Raw genomic sequence first — 20,384 nt, 5'->3', positions numbered from 1 at the left:
CCACAGCCTCCTGCTCGGTTCTTATGAGGCGAAATGCTTGAAGAGAGCCACAGGTGGGCTTCACCACACGAGTAAAATTGAGAGCTTCGACGCTCCAGTGATGCAGCGATGAGGGCTAGCCCATACACCCTTTACCCAAGCAATCATTCCAATTCATATCAGAAAGTTTTGTCGGTTAAGCAAGCCTTCACAAAGCGCGTTAAAGGAATTTCCAGTTTAGGCAAACGCAAACACCAGTTGTGCTCTCTCCAAAAAATGCTTGTACTAGAATCTGCGAAACTGACTTGCCATAGTTGTCGCGTTAAATTTGATCGAAACGCTCTGCTTTGACAGGAAAGGTTAATGAAGTTTTTTTCTTCAACATACCTCACTGCGAATAAGACAGGCAATGTGAAGCACCGCATTGGTGTTTAGGCGCATGAAATAGTAATAGACTGTATAGGAAAATACAGCAGTTTGTCTGGACTACAGCTTAAAAATTGAGGTATAAATTCTGTTTTAGAGTAGGGTGCAACTCGCCAAAATTGCAACCGACAGTGCCAAGCTTAACCGCATATATACGTACAAACTCGTTGTGTTAATGGAGAGATTGTTTTTGATAAAGAAATCCTGTGCGTTCGCAAAATATGTTTATTAAAAGCTATGAACCGTCTACATACACTCGTCGAACCTGATTATCTGTTTTTGCTTTCCGTTGTCGTAAGTGAACAAAAATTACGGAGGGCAATTAAGATTAGTTACGTGCTGTGTATGTAAAAGGATTGTCTTATCGTGAGCTCTCTTGTGAGGTTCAATAAATATTTCTTCCTTTTTAATGACACGCCCACTCATTAGTATACAGCGTAAGGAAACGAATACTCTAGGTTTACCTTTATTCGCTACAAAGCAATGCGGTTTTGCTGCCTCTGGGTTGGGTTCAGCATCGCAAGTTGAAAGTCCATGGTTCAATTTCCCGCACTTTTGAAAGAAATTTTATTTTATCTTTCTTTCCTGTAGATGTCTACAGCTGACGTCATGCGGGACCATGCTAACGTCCATTGGCGTTTTCAGGCCACTGCTGCTGGCGAACGCGGACGGGATTCGTTTTATACGAATTATATAATATTTTCGCATTTCTAAGTAAAATACAGTGAATGTTCCAACGATAATTAATGAACTTACATATACACGTTCAGCTGGCTTGTAGCTCCACGCCCGCTCCACCAAAAGGTGACGCAGGTAGCGTCAGTGGGAGGCCGTGTCTGCATGAACACTCTAGAGACAGGGTGGTGCGATTCCACTCCAGTTGTGTTGAGGTACAAGTAGCGTCCTGCGTGGAATGAGGAAGGCGGTCAATTCCGACCAGCGAATCAACTTCTTTTGCCTACGCGCATAAGTTTGGGGCAGTAACCCAGATAATTAATGCGATGGTTTTTGTGACTCAAAACAGTTAAAAACTACTGCAGTCAACAGCTTTTTGTTGCAGGCAGTCCGGTCCTAGAAGCATCCCTTGGCAACATTATTCAATAAGGTGTTCCTCAGGTATCGTTGAAGATACTCCAAGTCCTCATCTGCGGGATCAGCGTGCCATTGCTTAATAGAGCGATGTTAAAGACGGGTCTTTGATTACATCACACTACACTGCTTTTGCTGAAGGGTTTATGAGATGCAAAAAAAAAGCAACATTTGTGCCCGCTTGAAGAGAAGCAGGCATAAACCTATTAAAACAACGAGGACAAAAACGCCGCCTGTAGTAAAGCATGTTAAATATGTATAAAAGAAATGCGCAGCTCTTTCAATTATGGCATCCCGAGCATCTTGCTAAGCGCGCAGTCTAACAAGCAGTTCTCACCTTTCAGATTCTTCAACGTGTGATCCGGAATCCCAAAAAGTGCTGCATTGCGCGGCTTCCAAGCGCTGAAGCTGCCCGCACCTGGTACTGCCAAGCACGGAGAGCCCTCCTCCCAACTACAGAAATCTAATGATGAAAAGGCGCAAAATATTTGGGTTAACAATTGCAAGGTATCACAAAAGTATCATATGATATGCCAGTTAAACTCCTGTGAAGACTACAGTAAAACACATCCATTTGCTGAGGTGCGCAGAGCTACACAGACGCACCTCAAACTTCCGCAGTAAATTCAGGCTTAATCAACAAGACACTACTATGACCGTAAGAACGAAAAACAATGCCCCATGCACACAGGGGGTGTCGTTTTTCGTCCTCTAATATAGTGATGACAGCAGCTCAGCGCAAGACCCTCAATCTTAAGAGAAAGGTACCGCGTGATGTAGCTCCAATGCGCAAACCAGAGAGGTTTCGTAAGCGTTTCAGAACCGCCGCAGGGCCGTCGTTCTCTGAAGCACTACGGCGCCAAACGTGCACAGGAGGCTGTCCCGATAAGTTGCGACTGCCTAGCTGCATGGGGCGTTGCCGCAAGGTCTGATGATAGAAGGCCTGAGTAGAAAAACAAGTATCTCAAAAGGACTATGGAAAGGAAAATGATTGGTGCAACGTTTTGAGAGAGAAAGGGAGCAGAACGGCTTAGGGAACCAACGTGGGTTGATGACGTCCTAGTCGAAATCAAGAAGTACTGGGCTTGGGCAGGGCATGTAATGCTAAGGAAAGATAACCGATGGTCGTTAACGGTAAGGGACACGATACGAAGAGGAAGCGTAGCAGGGGCCGGAAGATAGTTATGTAGGCAGGTGAGATTAAGGAGTGGGCGGAGTGGTTAACGCGGTCGCGGCTGGCAGAGGATAGTGTTAATGAGAGAGATATGCGAGAGCAGTGAGACAGCTTCTGAGCTCTACACGAGGTTGGGGTTGCATGTTTCCTTGAGGCATGTCAGTTCACAAAAAAGGTGCTGCAAAGGAGGCCGTAACGCTAATTCCGCAGCTGCTTTCGCGCGGCGGCATGGACTTATGATCGATGAAGGCTATGTTTAATTTTAGTGGCGCAAGGACACCTCTGGCCAAGGAGCGCTAAGTCCTAAGTTATTTCTCTTTACACAAGGTGGGGTCAGATACCTATTTTCCAATCATTTAACCCAATAGGAACCGAGCACGAGGCAAGGGTAAGCTTGGCCGCATTGCATCAAAGGTGGGTATCCGGCGGAATTGGGGATCGAACCCTGCACCTCTAGCATGTTTTGCATTTTTGCATTTTGCATTTATTTCAGTCATGTACAATGGCTGAGGAGAAAGGAAAAAAAAGCCGCGCACGCGGCTTGACAAAGCTCCCATCTCCCGTAGCGGCTTGGCACGGCGATGACAGGCAGCAGTAAAACAATAACAAGAGAATGCATGAAATAACAAATATGTACAATATCTTCATAACAGATCACCAGAATAATCTCAGTACTGTTACACACACGCAAATGATAGTTTAATCACAGCACATGGATACTTAGTTTATTTTACAGTTGGATATGATTCATTGTTTCATGTGATGTGGATACTCAAACCATCAGGCCGCCGCTGTGCTTTATTAGCATAATCATCCAATATGTCCTGAAGGTAATTGGGAGGCTGTCGACGTCTACCTCTTTAACCTGGAATGAAGAGCGTTCGGGAAGGTGTGCCACCGATCTGTATACTGCGCCCGCTCAGAGGGCTTGCTTCAAGTGCTCTCTATTTTTGACAAAATGCCGCACGTACTTAAAGGGAACGTATTGCTAGTTCAATGTTCTATGCTTCGGCACGTGCACCTTTACCACCACAGCTATCGAATCTTCTAGTTTACATTTTTATTTACGTCAGGCTGCATCAATTTCAGACGCACGTCATGGCTGCAAAATATAAGACCAAATTTTTCTTACCTCTCGGTGGGCAACGTCCAGAATCCACTTGTATGTCATCCAGCCCGACCAGCCCGCGTCCGAAGAACGCTTGTATCAGGAGCTGGATATCAGAATTTAGAAGTTTATAAGAATTTTTGACGTCGGTTCTGAGTAACAGGTGCGCATAAATATGAGGCTTTTCGATGGCTAGGCTTTTCCTTTTGGGAATTTTCATTACACTACTGTTCCGCCATTTTGCGGTGCTACACGCTTAGCATTTAGTTATTGTAAGTTCACTGAAACAGAATTTGCATGGGCTTGCGCAAAGGCACCACCTGCTGCACTACTACTGGCACATAAATACAGGAGCGGAGGAGAACAAATAATAAAAGAAAGAAAATGTCAGCAGCGCATCATAGGCTGGATCGTACCCACTGGACAAGTGCCCACTGTGGCAGGCCTATTTTTTTAGAAGATAATCGCAAGTGTGCGTGTGAGGCACCCGCGAACAATAAATACTGTGCTATCAATCGCTGCAGATGATGACTCAGAGAAACAAACTATGAAAAAATAAGCTCTTTGAGCATCTTGAATTAGCGCGTACAAGCACTGTAATAATTCGGTAGCTGCCATGATAATGACGGAAGGGCTGCTACTCATACACATAAATATGGCGTTCAGGCAATTCTGGCGACTACAATGAATATCGTCTGTAGTGTCATGTCGCAGTGCAAGAAATATAGGGCATCAAGGTCATTACCGCAAGCAAGTGTGGTAGAGTGCTGATTTTCACAAAATCAGGCAAGTAACAGGGGTGCAAGTAACGAAGAGAACAGACACAAGCTGGCTCACTACTGAGTTTTAGCTTTGATTCATCAGCGCAGGTTGCTTCCATTTCCTTCGAGGACACTGGAAATTCTGGTTCGTACCATGCCGCACTTCACATGCATAAATGACTGAATACCTCACTTCATGACCCATGTTGTGTATTCCATCAGACTTTGAGAGAAACCTGGCTAGGAAGGACACCGGTAAATATCTGGGATAACTTTATCAACTACTAACCCTTTCCGAATTTTTTAAAACATTAGATGATCACCTAGAGAACAATGGGAAGCTGACACAATCAGGAATTGTGTATTTTGCGAATGTGTCGTTTCCTAAAAGCGCTGCAAACCGGGCTTGGGCCGGATATATACAACTCCATCAGGCATTTCGTGAGTGTTTTTTCTAATAAATAAATTACATTATTTGGATTTGAAATTCTATATTATAATTTCGGCAGCAATTCGTGCAGTGTTGTCTGTATCCGCGATGCAGTGAACTTGAAGGCAGTACCATGCAATCTAGTATAATGCGATTTATTCACCTAAACAGCATGCTCTGTCAATATGTACACAAAGGACGAAACACTATTCAGCCACCTGCTTTTTTGGTTTCAAAGCGCAGATGCCCACAGTAACAACTGTCACCGCTGTTCCTATTAAGGCACGCCGATTTAGCATGGAGAGCGCTATTACTTGCCCGGGTGTAGTTTTCATCAGTACAATAGCTTGGAATGATGATTTGAAATAACCCTTAGAAAAGGCGTTAGTTTGGAAAGTTGCGCAAAATTAAGAAAAAAACTTGCAAGCTAAGTCGGCGGAGACAATAGCAATAAAATCCAGTGACAGCGTTGTGCACAGCATCTTTCTGTGTTACTGCATTTTGTATTTTTTCCCTCCGCGAGTTTGTCTAAGCGCAAAGCTGGATTTTCCGACAGCCGCCCAATTTAGGTGCTTCGGAGGAAACGACGAATGAAACAATAAAATCGCAACAAAATAATATCTGTGGTATGTAAGCTTGAAACGAGGCTCGAAAAGTTAGTCAGGGCTTCTACTGGGCGCATTTATCTGTAACGTATGAACAACCAGCACAAGGCTGAACATGAATATTCTCACGCGAGAAAACGCTGCGAATACACCACCTGATTCCCAGCACTCGAAAACAAAGATCGCAGGGGATGGGCGTAGGTAGACAATTACAGGTGGAGTTGTTTTCAAGCCCTGTTCATTGAAAAGCCGATGATGAAGAATCTCGAGCCAAACAGTTAAATTAGTTCGCAACCATTTTACAATTTACCGACGGTAGACAAGCCTAATTCATGCGCTTCGGTGACGTTAAGTGCGCACTGAAGCGCGCCGAGTCGCTACTTCCGGTGCTTATTGGTGAACTTGCAAGGCCTAAGAATAACTCCCTCCGCATTCATAATACCGCACCGTATTCCCAGCACTTCTCTTGCATCACAGCACTGCTTTGGGACGGGCCTCCCCATGAAAATTCGGGAATGACGATGCCTTGCAAAGGAAAAACACCAGCGCTTTTTTCCAATCACACTCTTTAGCTTTAGGACAAAGTTGGAATAATTTTGTAACGGCTACTTTGCTGTCCCAGTCTATTCTGTTTTTTAATAGCGGAATGCATTCCTGGCGTCCACCTTGCACTTTCCGTGTTTGTGTCCGGATTGTTTGTCCCGCCCATCGGTTTGTTTGTAGAATGATCCTGTGCCATCTGTTGGTGCCAAATATGACGTAAGTGCCTCCCTAAATTGTCAACAGAAGGCAGCACTACGAATTGCACGAAATACAAATAAATGCAATCTGTATTGCTGTTTCTTTTCTCGTAGCTTGCGTCTCAATGTTGCTTTCCTCAACATAAAGTACATATGAATTCAATATTAAAGTTATATCAACTGCTAACACCTTCTTTGTTGTTTATTTGTCTTCTATGGATTGAGAATGATGAGAAACTGTGCGAACACAGCGAAATTTAACTCCATAGAAAGGTACTTAGAGGATGTTCCGCATCAGCAAAGAAATCAAAGCGCAGAGGTGGCCAAGCGGATGAACCAGCAACGTACCTAACGCAGCAATGTCACTACGGCTAATAAGCCTAGGTTCATGCCCTCGACATTGAGAATAAGTTACCGCGCGTACGCAGCGACAAGTAACGGTTCCGAGTTGATGATGTGCGTTTCACACGCTTTTGTTTTCCAAGCTTGTGGTTGACTAGTAGTAAAAAAAAAGAGATAAACACTATAGATAAACAGACGAGTTGTGTTGGTGGTGCATTTCAATGGCGAAAGCGCGAAAGACCTGGGCGAAAGCTGAGGGAACTCAGGACAAACGTTTGTCCTGTGTTTGCACTTTTTCATCTACGTCTTTCGCACTGTCGTCATTGAAAATAAAAAAAAAGGATGAAGTTTCAAATCATTTGCCAGAATACAAAATTGCTTAGCAACATAATCGCCATTTGTTGGTGTTTTCTTGTAATGGTGGCGTCAGTTTATAACGGCACAAGAATTTCCTCGCGATGAGTGATGAGTGGAGAGACATGGCACAACGTTCTTGAAAAGCACAGAGTTCTGTAAAACATTCCAGAATCACGCGCCAAATGCCACCACACTCATTTCCGCGCTCGGCTACTGATCCGGAGTTCCTGGGTTCGAACCCGACCGCGGCGGCTGCGTTTTTATGGAGGAAAAACGCTAAGGCGCCCGTGTGCTGTGCGATGTCAGTGCACGTTAAAGATCCCCAGGTGGTAGAAATTATTCCGGAGCCCTCCACTACGGCACCTATTCTTCCTTTCTTCTTTCACTCCCTCCTTTATCCCTTCTCTTACGGCGCGGTTCAGGTGTCCAACGATATATGAGACAGATACTGCGCCATTTCCTTCCCCCAAAAAACCAATTATTATTATTATCGCTAATAGGCCTCAGCGGAACGAAGACCTAGTGCCGTATTCTATATTCTGTCCATTCACCGTAGTCTATTTTGCCCCTATTTGGTCCCCTCAGTTATACCCGCGGCTTGCAAGGGTCTGGGGCAGGTGACCTAGCCTTTGGGTGGTTGGCGACCGGTTCTCACCATAAAATTGCATTACCCGACAAGTCGCAGCCAGTTGTTAGGTCCGGTACCCTGCTTTTGACAGAGGCTGCGGTTCACCTGAACATTGGCTTCATACTGCATCCGATTTCAGCCAATGGTGAAATACGGTCCCCAACCACCCAATGGCCCGGTGGGCTCGCCACAGACGCTGAAAGCCGCGGGTATATCTGATTGACCACTGACGGAGGTCCGAAGGGACGCGAAATGGGCAACCGAAAATGGACAGCTTATAGAATACGGCCCATACTGTCGTTATCTGTCTTCGGCAACCCTCGCCTTTGATAACAGAACAAATTACCAACATTGCTTGCTGGCTGCCAATTATAATTTTAGGCAACAGCCCTTAGTTATAAGGTGGCAGAAAAATAAACACACGAACAAGCTCTATTACACGACCTCCGTTGCCTCACTTGCTTTTTGTTGTCGCAGAATAAGAAGCAACAATCAATCATTTTCGTCTAACACGCACCTTGAACTTTTCTGTAGTCCTTCGGAAGTCGACCAGCACGTGTTGCCAACGGTGGCTGGAGTGAGCGTTGGTCTGGAATATGACTTGTCTATCTGCGAACACGGCGAAGCTGTCGAAAAGATTTCGTCAGTTAGGCATAAGCCAAGATGCTCAAGACAGCAGTCGTGGTCAGCGAACATATTCTTATATCTTTTCTTTTTCTATGACTCGGCCTGCTGCACGTTGCTGATTTAAATGCGAAAGTGTGTAAAATAGCCCTGTCTTTCAGCGGTTGTGTAAGGAGCACTTTACCGATTATGACTCTTTATTCACGATTCCTCATTCCTACTGTATGACAGTAAACAGTAAGGCTGTGAGCGTTTTAACAAGAACCTACACTGGGCCTACTTACTCTTGAGTGCTCTTGACTCTTCACGAAGCGTTTTATGCACCCTGTGTTTTCATTACAGGCTGTTTCCCCTAAGACACAAAATTGTTTTTAAAAATCAGTTTCTTCAGCTACAAGAGCGCTTTTTTCGGTGGTGGTGTAGTGCAAATGAACAGCACTAAGACATGCTAATTAGCAGGCTGGTTGAATAGTTAACGTTTTATTATTACTGTAAGGTCACTTATTTATTTTACTGAGGTGCTTGTGTTCCACTGTAAGTAACAATCATATTTGTTTTTAGAGTTTCGACATTGCCACTGCCGCGGCAGCGGAAGAAATCCTGCGGCCACATAAGGGAAAATCCTAAACCGCACGGCCAAAATGGACGTCTGCCACGCCTACAAGCGCGCGTTGCACAGTGGGGCGGGTGTCACGTGCCCCTTTCGCAGTGTCCGATTGGTAGCGGCGAGCGGGCACAAGACACGTGACCAGCGCGCCGTTGTGGGACGTGTGCACGTAGGCGTGGCTGGCGCTCTTCCTGGTCACTCAGCTTCGGTTTCAGCCGTGTGCGGGCCCAAAACTGCTTGCGCTTCAGCGGCGACGGGAATGACGTTTCCGAAACAGAATTCATACGGATATTGCTTACGGTATGCTACAACTAAAGAGCCTTACAGCAATAATTACAGGAACATCTAAATAATTACGTGTTGGCCATAAGATAGTATTAGAAGCTGTTGATGCCTTTACCAAAAATGACGTCATATCGGTTCTGGTGTCGTCAGTTCCATTCAGCAAGGGGAATTTATCCGGTTTGGTTATACTTCCACGCAGCAAAATTCGCAAATATTGTCTGTTACGTTAATCCTCCCATCCAATCAGCGAGTGTTCTGAACAACACATTTTTTCCAATAAAGTTTCTAATGCGACCGCATTAAAAGCGAGCTCTTCAGTATTAGTTAACCAGGCAGCTAGTTAGCACGCTTCAGCTGCATTCTAATGCACTTCACCCTGACAATGCTATGCCGTGAAAAGCGCTATACGAACTCTAAAAGCCCATTTTATAAAATTGTTGGTGCTCCAGCATGTTATAGTGAAGCTCACATAGCGTGCGCCTTTAATCGGTCCTGATCCGAAGAAGCGGTCATTTGACGACGCATGTCAAAGCCATTCAAGCTCGGGCTGACAGACAGCGGTTAAAGCCCTCATTTATAGGGGCGGTCCGCGTCTGTTCGTTCTCGCTAATGCCAGACTATTTCTTGCGTTAATTTTGTTCTGTTTTAAAATTAAGTATTACAAGTTCAAGGCAGGCTTTTAGATAGGTCTTTATTGCGCATTTAATATAAGAGGAGAATTGCGCATTGATATTATTTAGCGAGGCTGGTTCATACGGACCCTACTTACGCGTTTAATGTACTACTCACTGAAATGAATGAATGAATGAATGAATGAATCAGGTACACAAGGCACAAAAAAGGCACACGTCTCTCTAAGAGGCTGGCAAAAAAGTCACGGATGCCGGACGAGTGTCAATGAGCCTACAAGATGTAGCCTACAAGCAGCTTTCTCCTCAGTCGTGAGACTCTCTTTGAAAGCGCCCGCCGGCGTTGAGAGATCCTGTTGCTTGTAAATATTTGCTAAGATCCCCATGCATAGCAATGAAAACGCCTTGTTTTAAGTATACCATTGCAGAAGCATACTAAAGATGCCGTAACCAACTAGAGAAAATTTATGTACCTGAATTAAATACTCTTCCTTAATTAGGACGTCCATGTGTAAGTTCCTTGTGTTAAAGTTTTGTTATACACATCTGTTCAAGAAGCGATGTTAAAACACTAGAGATCCATTTCACGTGGTGCAGCAAATGTGCACACACGTCTCCGCCATCTGTGAAACTAACACTCTTGGCCATGTTATTCCTTTTTTTTCCTACTCGCACCCGACCTTTTCTCGGTATACTCACTTGTTATGATATGCGTGGACAGTGAACAGCCAGAAGCTCAGGCAGGCGCCATTGGTTGCATTCACGTCCAGAACGGGACTTTCAATGCTTGCTAGTGCAAAATTGATTTCGTTGTTCGAAGCGAAAAGAAAGCGCCCTAGAAGAGAAAAGAAAGTAGGAATGTTGTTACAATCGTTTAACTGTGCACATGAAGGAATTCGACTCAATCCAGCCTTTCAACACATTTCATTTAGAAGTAGAATCAAGTTACTACACAGTGGCAGCACGACTTGACTAGGTAGGTTGGCAGGCCATAGGGTAACTCTCCCATCACTAACATTTAAGAAAACCTAAATTAAACGCAAAAACAATCGAAAATGAACGTGCCCAGCTTCACTGACATTTGTTAATTTGTTGTCCATTTACCCCCTTGCAACCGGGCTCAGGAGTGCAAAGGCGCGTTCGCCTCCCCACTGTCCACAAGTCAGGCGCTGTCGCCTCTAAATTTCTTTAAAAAACAACCTTAAACAGGGCTGGCAAAGCGGCCACAGAAACTAGCACACGTGCACACAAAGGCGCACAAGCTAGAAACGAACACACGGCCCCACTGACTGTCTAGATCCAAATTTCGCAATTCGCCGCTTTGATATGGCTTTGAAAGTAGTGGCCGGCACATTGATGAGTTCTGAGCGGAATGCAATCTCCTAAGCGCCTGTCATCAATTTCACACGTTGTGGTTAACCTCCTATCTGTAAGCACGACCCTTCTGGCGCTCCGTCCAAGCTTGTGAGCACTTTTTGGACCGTACCATATCCTCGTAAACAAGCCACAGTGTTCACAAATGTGGAGGCAGCAAAATTTGCTGACATGTGAAAACATAGCATAGAACCACATCATGTGAGACACATGAAAAAAAAGGGAGGAACAATTCACTTCTTGGAGAGTTCTTGGAGAGGAATCATAACAATGGTCTTATGGCCTGCTCTTTTGACATAAAGGATTTGTATTATTCCTTGCCACAGGAAAAACTCCTGAGTTGTGTGGAAGAGTGCATTCATTGTTTTGGGTTAATAGCTTTTCAAAATGCAGCAGGTTTGTCCCTAGCAAGTTTTTAAAAATTGCTTTCATTTTATCTCAGGTCAACGTACATTGAATGGAATGAACAAGCTTTCATTCAGAAGCAAGGGGAGTGTATAGGTTCGTGTATTGCTCCTGTTCTCAGTGACATTGTTTTAGCCCATTGTGACAGAGTCGTTTGTGACCGCCTGAAGGATTTTAGCAATGTGACTGTCTTTAGATACGTGGATGATTTTTTTAAATTTTATTACAAGGGTGCACGGATTTTTCGGCCACTGTCAACCAGCTTTTAACTCTTTTTGGTGAGTGTTTTAATCCTTTAGTACTGACGCATGAAATTCCAAGAGGTGGTGTTTTACAGTTTTTAGATTTAAAGCTAAATTTCACTGAAAATTCTACTTGTTGGGAGTACCATCCAAGGGCTAATAAACCTCTCTTACCAATTCATTCATCACATTCGAAACTTGTAAAGAGAGCAATCGCTAAGCAATGTCTAAGTAATGCATTAAAAAAGTCGTGTTGCCATTCACTGAGCCATAGTTTTCAAAACCAAGTGACGCGCCTCCAGTCAGCTGGTTATTTGATCAGCCGCATTGTTTCTGTATCAGAAGGCATGTTGAAAACGCCAAAGAAAAAGGACAGGAACCAGAGCGAAGCTAATGGAAATAAGATAGTAGTCGTTCCTTATTTGCACACCTCGCATCGCCTAAAGAAGATTCCAAAACGCAGTGGCGTCAAAGTAGTGCTGTCGGCGCCCGAGAAGCTGGAAAAACTAGTGAAAATGACCAATTCTTTCCAAAAGCCAAAAGAACCATGCGCTATCAAGCACCGAGATCCTTTTGTAGCGTGTGCTTGTGAAGTAGTATATGAAATTCCTCTATCGTGTGGTTCTAGGTACATCGGTCAAACTGGCCGATGTCTGAATGAAAGATTGCTGGAGCACAGGAGGAAGGTAGGCAATTATAGGGATGGTCGTCTTTCTGAACATTGCCATGACTGCGCGGAGAAGAATAAGAAACCATGCAGTCCTTTTTTCAGCGCATGCAAGATAGTGGCCAAGCATAGGTGCCAGGATGTTAGAGAGATAATAGAAACAGAATTGATTAGAAAAGCGGGTCCATCCTGCGTCAGCGCACCATCTGTATCACTCACTAAAAAAGAAAAAATGTTTTTGGGCGCGGCCACTTGATGTCGGCAGTGCTGTCAGTTTGACGTCATGCAGCAAGGTTGTATGTAATGTGCTTGTTTGTCAGTAAATCTTTAGTTGGAAGTAAGCGCTGGTGGTGTCCCATCCTTCTTTGTCCCTGTTTGTTCTGCGCTTGTACATGACTTCAATTCACTTAATTCATGTTACAGCATTGAGAGAATATAAATGATACATTGGGAGCCCTGTTACAATACGATAATGACGTAATAGGACTCGACCAATCTTCTGAAATGAGTGGAGAAGGTAGGACACATTTACTTTGTAATCTTAGCCCACTGCGTCCGAAAATCTCAAAATACGAAACATTGCCCCCTTCCCCCTGGAGCAGGATCAGCGCTGAAGCAATAAGCGAGGTGACTGCTTCAAATATCCACCTCCCGGGGCGGCTCAGTTACTGTGGCATATTCGGATGTTGAGCAAAAAGCCCCGAGCTTTATGGGTGACGCGGCAGGCCCATTTTTTTTAGAGAAAAAGTAAGAGCACGTTCGAAAACAATATTTCCTTTCCGTGTTAACGAAAACACCTGAGTAAAATTATTTTCGATTTTGCCCCAGAACTCTCCGCGTTGCGTCGGCGCGAAGAAAGCTCAATATTCAATCAGTTCAGCAATCATCCACCTCGATTCGTTGTCTTCGAGAAATTTCAGCCCGGACTGCGCCTCTCTTGAACATGGATAGATGGTACCCCGTTGAACACGCTTAAAACAGGCGGCGTACGGGATAACATAGGTCTCCGAGTATACTGATACGCGAGTAAACACACTGCCCAGAGTGAGATCTGGTCGAATGTTAAGGGAAATCCCCCAATGTGGAGTAAATTTGCAATAAGCGAGTAATTACTCATTGGCATGCACCCAAGCGCAGACATACAGCCAGGACCAATTTTCTTTAATTGCGACCCCGGACCAGGAGGCATTTTTCTTTAACATCGATGTTTCTGAGAAAGCTGTTTAGCTTTCCTTTGTAGCTGTATGGCTGCGCTTGGGTTGATGCCAATGAGTAAATACCCCCTTAATATATACTAATTGTAGCGCTGTTTCTTCTAAGGCTTTTGGGGGTTAATGGCGACCGTAGATTTATAGGCTGAAGTACACAGCGAGTTTCGGCTAATTTCGCAAATCAGCTGCCCTGGCAGCTTCCTATAAATTTCTAAAACCTTATCACTGACCACTTTCGGGTACCTGAAGCAGATGAAAAATAATATTTTGAGGCGAAATATGTGTAGTACTCACATCTAGTGGACTAGGCGACCCCGACCAAGAGTAGTGAGGGTTTAATCTTGCCAAAGATACCTGTGTCGTTCATTTTAAGAATCTGATAAGGTTTTTTCTTAGCACCATCTGATATAATGGGTCCGCCTGCAAACTTCGTTAAAGCGGGTTCAGTGGTAGGCAAGTACTCTCGTCAGTAAATAGCAGCTTCCAGTGAAGATTAAATTTTCTTTACATTTTTTTCCCTCTTTCCAGTAACCTGTAAGAGAATCTAGGCTTCCTATTTAGCAATGTGGTTACTACTTTTTGTACTTCATAAAGGATGTGACAGCTGACAACTGCCTTCTGGATACTGAGAACTCACCGAAATGTTACACATGGGACAAAGGGTTTTCTTAAGCACTTGACTATTCTCACCCCTGTACGCCTTGACTGTGTGGTCAAAGCGTGGGAAGTCGGGAATCTTCTTGGACGGATCGTTGAGCGCCCACTTGATTGACACGTCCGACGGTTTCCAGCCGCACATGGTTCCTTCTTCAAATGTGCACCGAGCTGAAATTGAAGGCAGCAAAAGAAAAATATCAGTGCTGAAAACACGACAGTATCATATGTGCCGTGGCGATAATGTTCTGAGAGCGAGATTTTAGTGGACGGATAAAATGGAACAACATGGCCCTTGCAGTAGACAAACTCATTACTGCCGATATTGAAATTGAGACTAAAATCAGTGTCATCTCGTAACTAAGGAATGAAGCGAGATTGGCCTCTTTTTGTAAATTGTCTAACCTTGACGCTTTCTCGGTGATGGCTTTTTTAGTATCGCCAACATGCTACGCGCAAGCGTCTTAAAGCATCGCGTACTCACTCGGAGAATCCGTGGCCGGCGGGGGTTTTACATCTGAAAAAAAAGACGAGACATTTAGTTCGCATTACAACGCAAAAGAATGAGAAGAGTCTTTGCACAAATCGAAGCCCGCACCCTTATAACTGGCAGCCTTAAAAATTACTTGGTACGTGATGGCCTACATATTGCTCTCTTCAACACCTTGGCTTGGCTAGTTTGAACCATTTTAGCAAAAAGAAAAATTAAGTAATGCAGCAACCGTAATTGTTGGCGCTCTTCTCAGGAGACGAATCTGTTGGCTGCTGCCATGAAGTCTTGATATTGAGATAGCCGGAAAAATTAAACTAGTCTTGACTACTGCAGCTCGACTGCAGCCGCGTGTCTGGGAGGTCTGTGCGACAGAGGGCGAGAGGTGTCGCTAGAAAAACGGAGTATACGCTGTAAGAATGAGAAGGATAATATAAACAGAGCTTAGAACAAGTGTAAACAATAAAATCTAGGCTGGCGACAATAATAGGTATCTGCGAGTACATAGAGATGATGAGCGAAATGCCTGCACAAAAGGCGGAGCATGAGATGCATGACAAAATGATATAACACCTTTTGAATGATGTTCAAATTGGACACATGCTCATTTTGTACAGTACCTTGAAAAATTAAAAATAGCGGACACGTATTTTTTACGCCCAAATTCTTAGTCTTGACAACGGTATCGCTGGAGCGAAAAAAAAGTTACGAGACGCGTTCTGAGCACTACTTTACGCAGTACTGGAGGTAAGAATATGTCAAACTGAAATCAGGTGCTAGTGGGCTTATTGATGCATGGCTGAATACGTATCTGAACAGTGTAGCGCATGAACGTGACTTAGGCGCTATTTTAGTATATTGGCTCGCTTGATGCTTCTCTTTCATAGCAAAGCACGCCAAGGATCGTTTTGTACAAGGAATCAAACGTTGTACAGTAACTGGGAAGTATCCTGCCGCTTCGCAGCTCGTAGCTATTCTTACAAGAGAGTGAACAAGGGTTGAGGAGGAGCCTCAGTTCGCTAATCAATGTTTCGACAACAGGACGTGTCGAAACAATGAATGTCGGACTGAGGCTTTCGCTCGTCTCTTGTTTACTTTCGTTAGTGTTAGCAAGAATCCCGCCCTCCTATCCTGTGTTCATATGGATTCTTTGAAATGGTTATTTGCGTTTTATTTGGATCGTTTAATCACGCAGCTGTTTAAGTTTGGTTCTTTCGTTCTTTTTATCCGCGTAATACGCGACTTCAGAAAACGAAAAGAACGCTTAGCTTAATTAAAACTTTGGCTTTCCTGCAGTTCCCCGCTTGCAGTCCTGTGCTAGTAGTAAGCAAGTTACAATCGAAGACACTTGAACAAGCGAAATCATTTTTTTAACTACAGCGTCCAATCAAGCGCCACCACATAGCCCATTGTGGAGTGGGTAGGCAGGTAGTTTCTTGGCGGACACAATGTGAACAAGGAAAGGGAAAGCTTCAGGGTGGCTGCCAACGTTTCGACAAGATAACCTTTTTCCGAGTGAAGGGCTTATTTAAACCCCGCCAACAACGAACGCTTTGCCTGGATGAAGTCCTCTTGTCGACACGGTGGCAAGCACCCTGAAGCTTTCCCTCCTTTGTTCCCTTTGTCTGTACCCCCATATAGCGTTAAATGTATAGCGTGAACTAAGCAAAGTTTCCACGCAGTTCCACGCAGTGGATTCCTTAAGGAAGGACGGCCACTGGCACCGACCGGCACTCTCTAATTGTAGTTACACTAGTGAAAAGCGGTCACGCAATAGTGAGGCGAAATTACAACTCGCAGACACATGGGACCAGTGTTTAAACTGTCGGTCTGTGCGACTAGAGCGCGCAAAAGACAGGTGTAAATAAGTCGTGTGCAGAGTGTGCACACGTACGGTGCATCGGAGCACCGGATTTCTACTTCGGGACATTAGAGCTACTTGGTAATCAGCATGATCTCTGCCGCTTCCAGTTTCCAGACTGAAACTTCGTCATGAATATCTGAGTACCTGGCTTCGATCTCGTGACTTGAACTGCTGAGATGGCCATCGCTCCTTTTGCGCCATCACCTCGTTCCACCAGCACCGCTAGCTGGCAGTTGGTGCCTCGCTTAAGGCTCACGTTCGCCGTCGCCCAGTTCGTGACTTCGTCCAACTCGCGAGCCAGCTGCACAACGCCTGCAACACTGTCTCCGTAGCAGGACACGGACAGGTTGGCTGATGTTATATCTGCGAAGGTGGAACAAGAATACCAAACCCAAGTGAGAGGTATCTGACAGAAAAAATGTCGCCATTTGAGTTTCTGGTGCGACAAACATCCTTTTATGTAAGCAAAGCAGCTCATTTCAAAAATTGAGCAGATTCAATTGAACAGAGCCCCAAGCGAAGACAGAAAGGATTAAAACTCAGCTGCAAACAGAAGCGAGCAAACCTCCAGCTTGCCCTTTTCCCGAACAAAATTAGTTTGGATTGCACTTGTACTGTGATTGCCATGCGGGAGATGCGGGGTTCGATCCCCAGTGCCGCCGGATACCCAGCGGTGATACAATGGGTAAAATATTGCCTGGAATTGTTCGCGTCTTATCAGGGACGAAATGTTTAAGAAATGAATCTTTAACATCACCTTGCGTAATGAAATATACTGTCTTGCGCAATGAGCTCTTTGGTCAAAGGTGCCCTTCTGCCGTTAAAATTCATCACCTCCATTATCATCATCATTTGCACTGTGACAGCTCCACATACGGCGCCTATTTGCGCCACTAATGATTGCTATAGAAACATGAAAGAATCAAAACGTTTTGGCTCACCTGGGCCACTTCTAAAATAGTCAAATGTAACGGCCGTGTTGTCGTCGGTGACATCGAAAAGCGGACTCAACAGCCCCACCGTCTTGACGCCCTGGGACGCTTTGCTCACATCGTTCCTCGCCTTTCCCGTGGTTAGGTCCAGGTAGGCGAACGAAGATCGACGACCTGCGTTTTGTGAAGAGGAAAATTGGCAGATGACTCTGTAGTAGAGCTAGCTGATGTGAAAAGAGTCGTACAAGTGGCGCGAAATAGAAACAAACAGAAAATAACAGATAGCTGTCCGTGATCTTGTTCAATTTTATGATTTGCACTATAACTTGTCGATGTCTACATCTACATCCCAACGTTTAGAGGGCGAGAATGCGGCATTACAGCAAAGCGTGTCAGCTTTGAATTCTGTATGACTAGCTGGAAAAACATTAATAATCTTTTTCTAAAGGCTACGCGAGTGCAAAAAGATTGTAGCTTGTCATGTGTGGGAAGTACATAATTAGCCAATCATTCCTGATCAGGCCAAAATTCCTAACGATTGCACAGCAGCAGTGTGGGTACTACGCATTTGCGTGTGTCAGTGAAACGTGGAATTAACAAGCCTGCCATGCAAAATTAACTTCACAAGCTTCTTTTTCGGAAAGACGAGATATTTGCAGTCCCATTAGGTGCGTAATTTTTTTTTATTTCGAAGACTTCCCATGTGGCACAAAATGAGGCTGTTGATAAGCAAAAGCAGGCTGAGGAGACTGTTGTCTTCCAGAAAGCTAAACAGGCTCCGGTTTCACCCTTGTCAGCCACAAGGAGGAGTTTTTATGTGATCGCGCCTGTGCAGAGAACTGCCGGCTGCGCTGTATTTATACTCGTATCACATGCCCCGCTTTCATGGAAACGAGCAAATAACGTCATCTGTTCGCATCAAATAGACAACGCCGCGCGGCTAATTGCGGATATTCTGGTGGCGGCGATTGGCATGGTCGACTGTTCGTGGGCTCGATATTTCCTGGGCTTTAATTTCAGCCTTGTTTCGAATTAAATATGAATGCGCTACAGAGAGAAAACCAGCTATGCATTTCTAAAGCACCAGTTTTAAATTTGTTAGCAACTGTTCCAACTTCTTCTACACTAAGAGTTTGAAGTGTTTGCACCAGAACTGGCAAACAATGCCGGGAAGCTACAATACGTATTTGACTTTCACCGCCAGGTGAGCATACGAACGACTTGCGTTCCCTGCTTCTTTGAGCAAAATTGTGGTTTTGGCAAGTTGCTGAATGCACATATTGATTGCGATGCGCATAAAAGACATACACCGCAGATGGAAGATATGGACTAGAAAAAAAAAACTAATTCCATGCTCTTCCTGTTTCGTGCTCTTATGCGTTCTTTGCGTCACAGCCAATATTATTTTGTTTTTATCTATATCACTCCTTAGCCAGAGAACAGCATACGAGATCACTGGCGGGTGCTGGGATTCTTTTCGCGCTGTTTGGCCTTTACCGATGCTTTTTATGCAGCGCAAGTTTCTGCCGAGGGCTGGTTTATCTCATTAAAGATGCTTCAGCATGGGTCTCATTGAAAATATTCGAAAAGTTTCAATTCGCTGGCTCAAGAGTGTCATAAGAATCCACAAACGACACACTTGAAAGCAAAAACGGGCTGTTCCATTTGAACATTTGAACCGGCAGTTTCCTTTGCTGCATGCTAGCAGAGTATCAGGTGCATGGGCCGCGTCAGGCTGAGCACATCTGCTTTTTGCCCCTGCATCTGAGGCCTCGTCGTTTGAATAAAAGCCCATCAATCTGTCTGTGTATACATTTATTTTTTATATTTTTTAAAGTATGGCAGAAAAACTGCTTGCATGGCGCATAAGCACAGACCGGAACGCGGCGCTGCTAAGTACTTTCGATGGCACGAGTGCCGTGTCCCTGTCATTGTCAGTGCGTCCCGAGCACAAAAAAGGAATACTCCAACTCATTTAGCAAAAAATTCTTTTCAATTTACTCTTGCCCTTGGAAGGTAGTAAAGTTGGGGAAAAAGTCTCTCGATCGCGTGCTCCGTAAACGAAGCCTATACGTCTGTTCTTAACCGCCGGCTGGGGACGGCACTCGTAGAGGTGAAAAAAGAGGATTGGTCTTGAGCCGGCGGCTAAATATTAAGATAACTGCTTCGTTTGCCGAACACATCGCTCAGAGACTTTTGTCCCCGACTGAACCTGCAAACCGCCAATGTTTGCAGTTCGACGGGGCTGCGCAGCGCGGGGATGTTCGAAATGGGCTCCTGCAGTTGCCATTTAACATTTCTCTTCTTCGCTGGTAAAGAAGAAAACACTTTCCCAATAGAGCGCCTTTAAGAAAATGAGACTACCTGATCATTAATATGCAGTGATATCGAAAAGCACGAGGGCGAATTTGGCGCCCGTTGCGATGCCGGTGCATGTGAAAAACCCACAGGTGACCGAAATTATTCCGCAGCCTTTCGCTTCGGCTCCACTGCATCTACCCCTTTGCTCATCTTTCACGATAGAGTTGAGGCGTCCACTGGGAGGTGATAGCGTTACTGCGCGTTTTATTTCCAGAAAATTATATTTTGGTGAATTTATTAGTGTTTTAGAATGTAAAGCAGAAATGCATTCTTGTCTAGATTATGAGCACCTGCGGCAAGTTCTTGGGTACTAGGGTGCCTCGATGCATGCGCCGAGTATCAAGTTTTGTCTGAAATAAGCATTCGGCTGCTGCCAGCAGTGTTGGATAGTTTCACACCT

At 44.7% G+C, this 20,384-nt stretch overlaps 1 protein-coding gene across 1 annotated transcript in view; it reads right to left on the bottom strand.

The window, feature by feature from the left end:
* LOC144129735 (MAM and LDL-receptor class A domain-containing protein 1-like) overlaps positions 1–20,384 on the bottom strand; it is a 189,224-nt gene that overhangs the window by 89,960 nt on the left and 78,880 nt on the right. The window contains 9 exon segments of the mRNA XM_077663821.1: positions 1,162–1,309; positions 1,832–1,957; positions 3,801–3,882; positions 8,157–8,265; positions 10,484–10,619; positions 14,374–14,508; positions 14,822–14,854; positions 16,836–17,054; positions 17,633–17,797. Coding sequence (XP_077519947.1) covers positions 1,162–1,309; positions 1,832–1,957; positions 3,801–3,882; positions 8,157–8,265; positions 10,484–10,619; positions 14,374–14,508; positions 14,822–14,854; positions 16,836–17,054; positions 17,633–17,797 — 1,153 coding nt within the window.

This window comes from Amblyomma americanum, chromosome 4 (genome assembly GCF_052857255.1).
Source record: "Amblyomma americanum isolate KBUSLIRL-KWMA chromosome 4, ASM5285725v1, whole genome shotgun sequence".
NCBI lineage: Eukaryota > Metazoa > Arthropoda > Arachnida > Ixodida > Ixodidae > Amblyomma > Amblyomma americanum.
The sequence above is the reverse complement of the archived record's forward strand: the minus strand, read 5'-3'. Positions and strand labels throughout refer to the sequence as shown.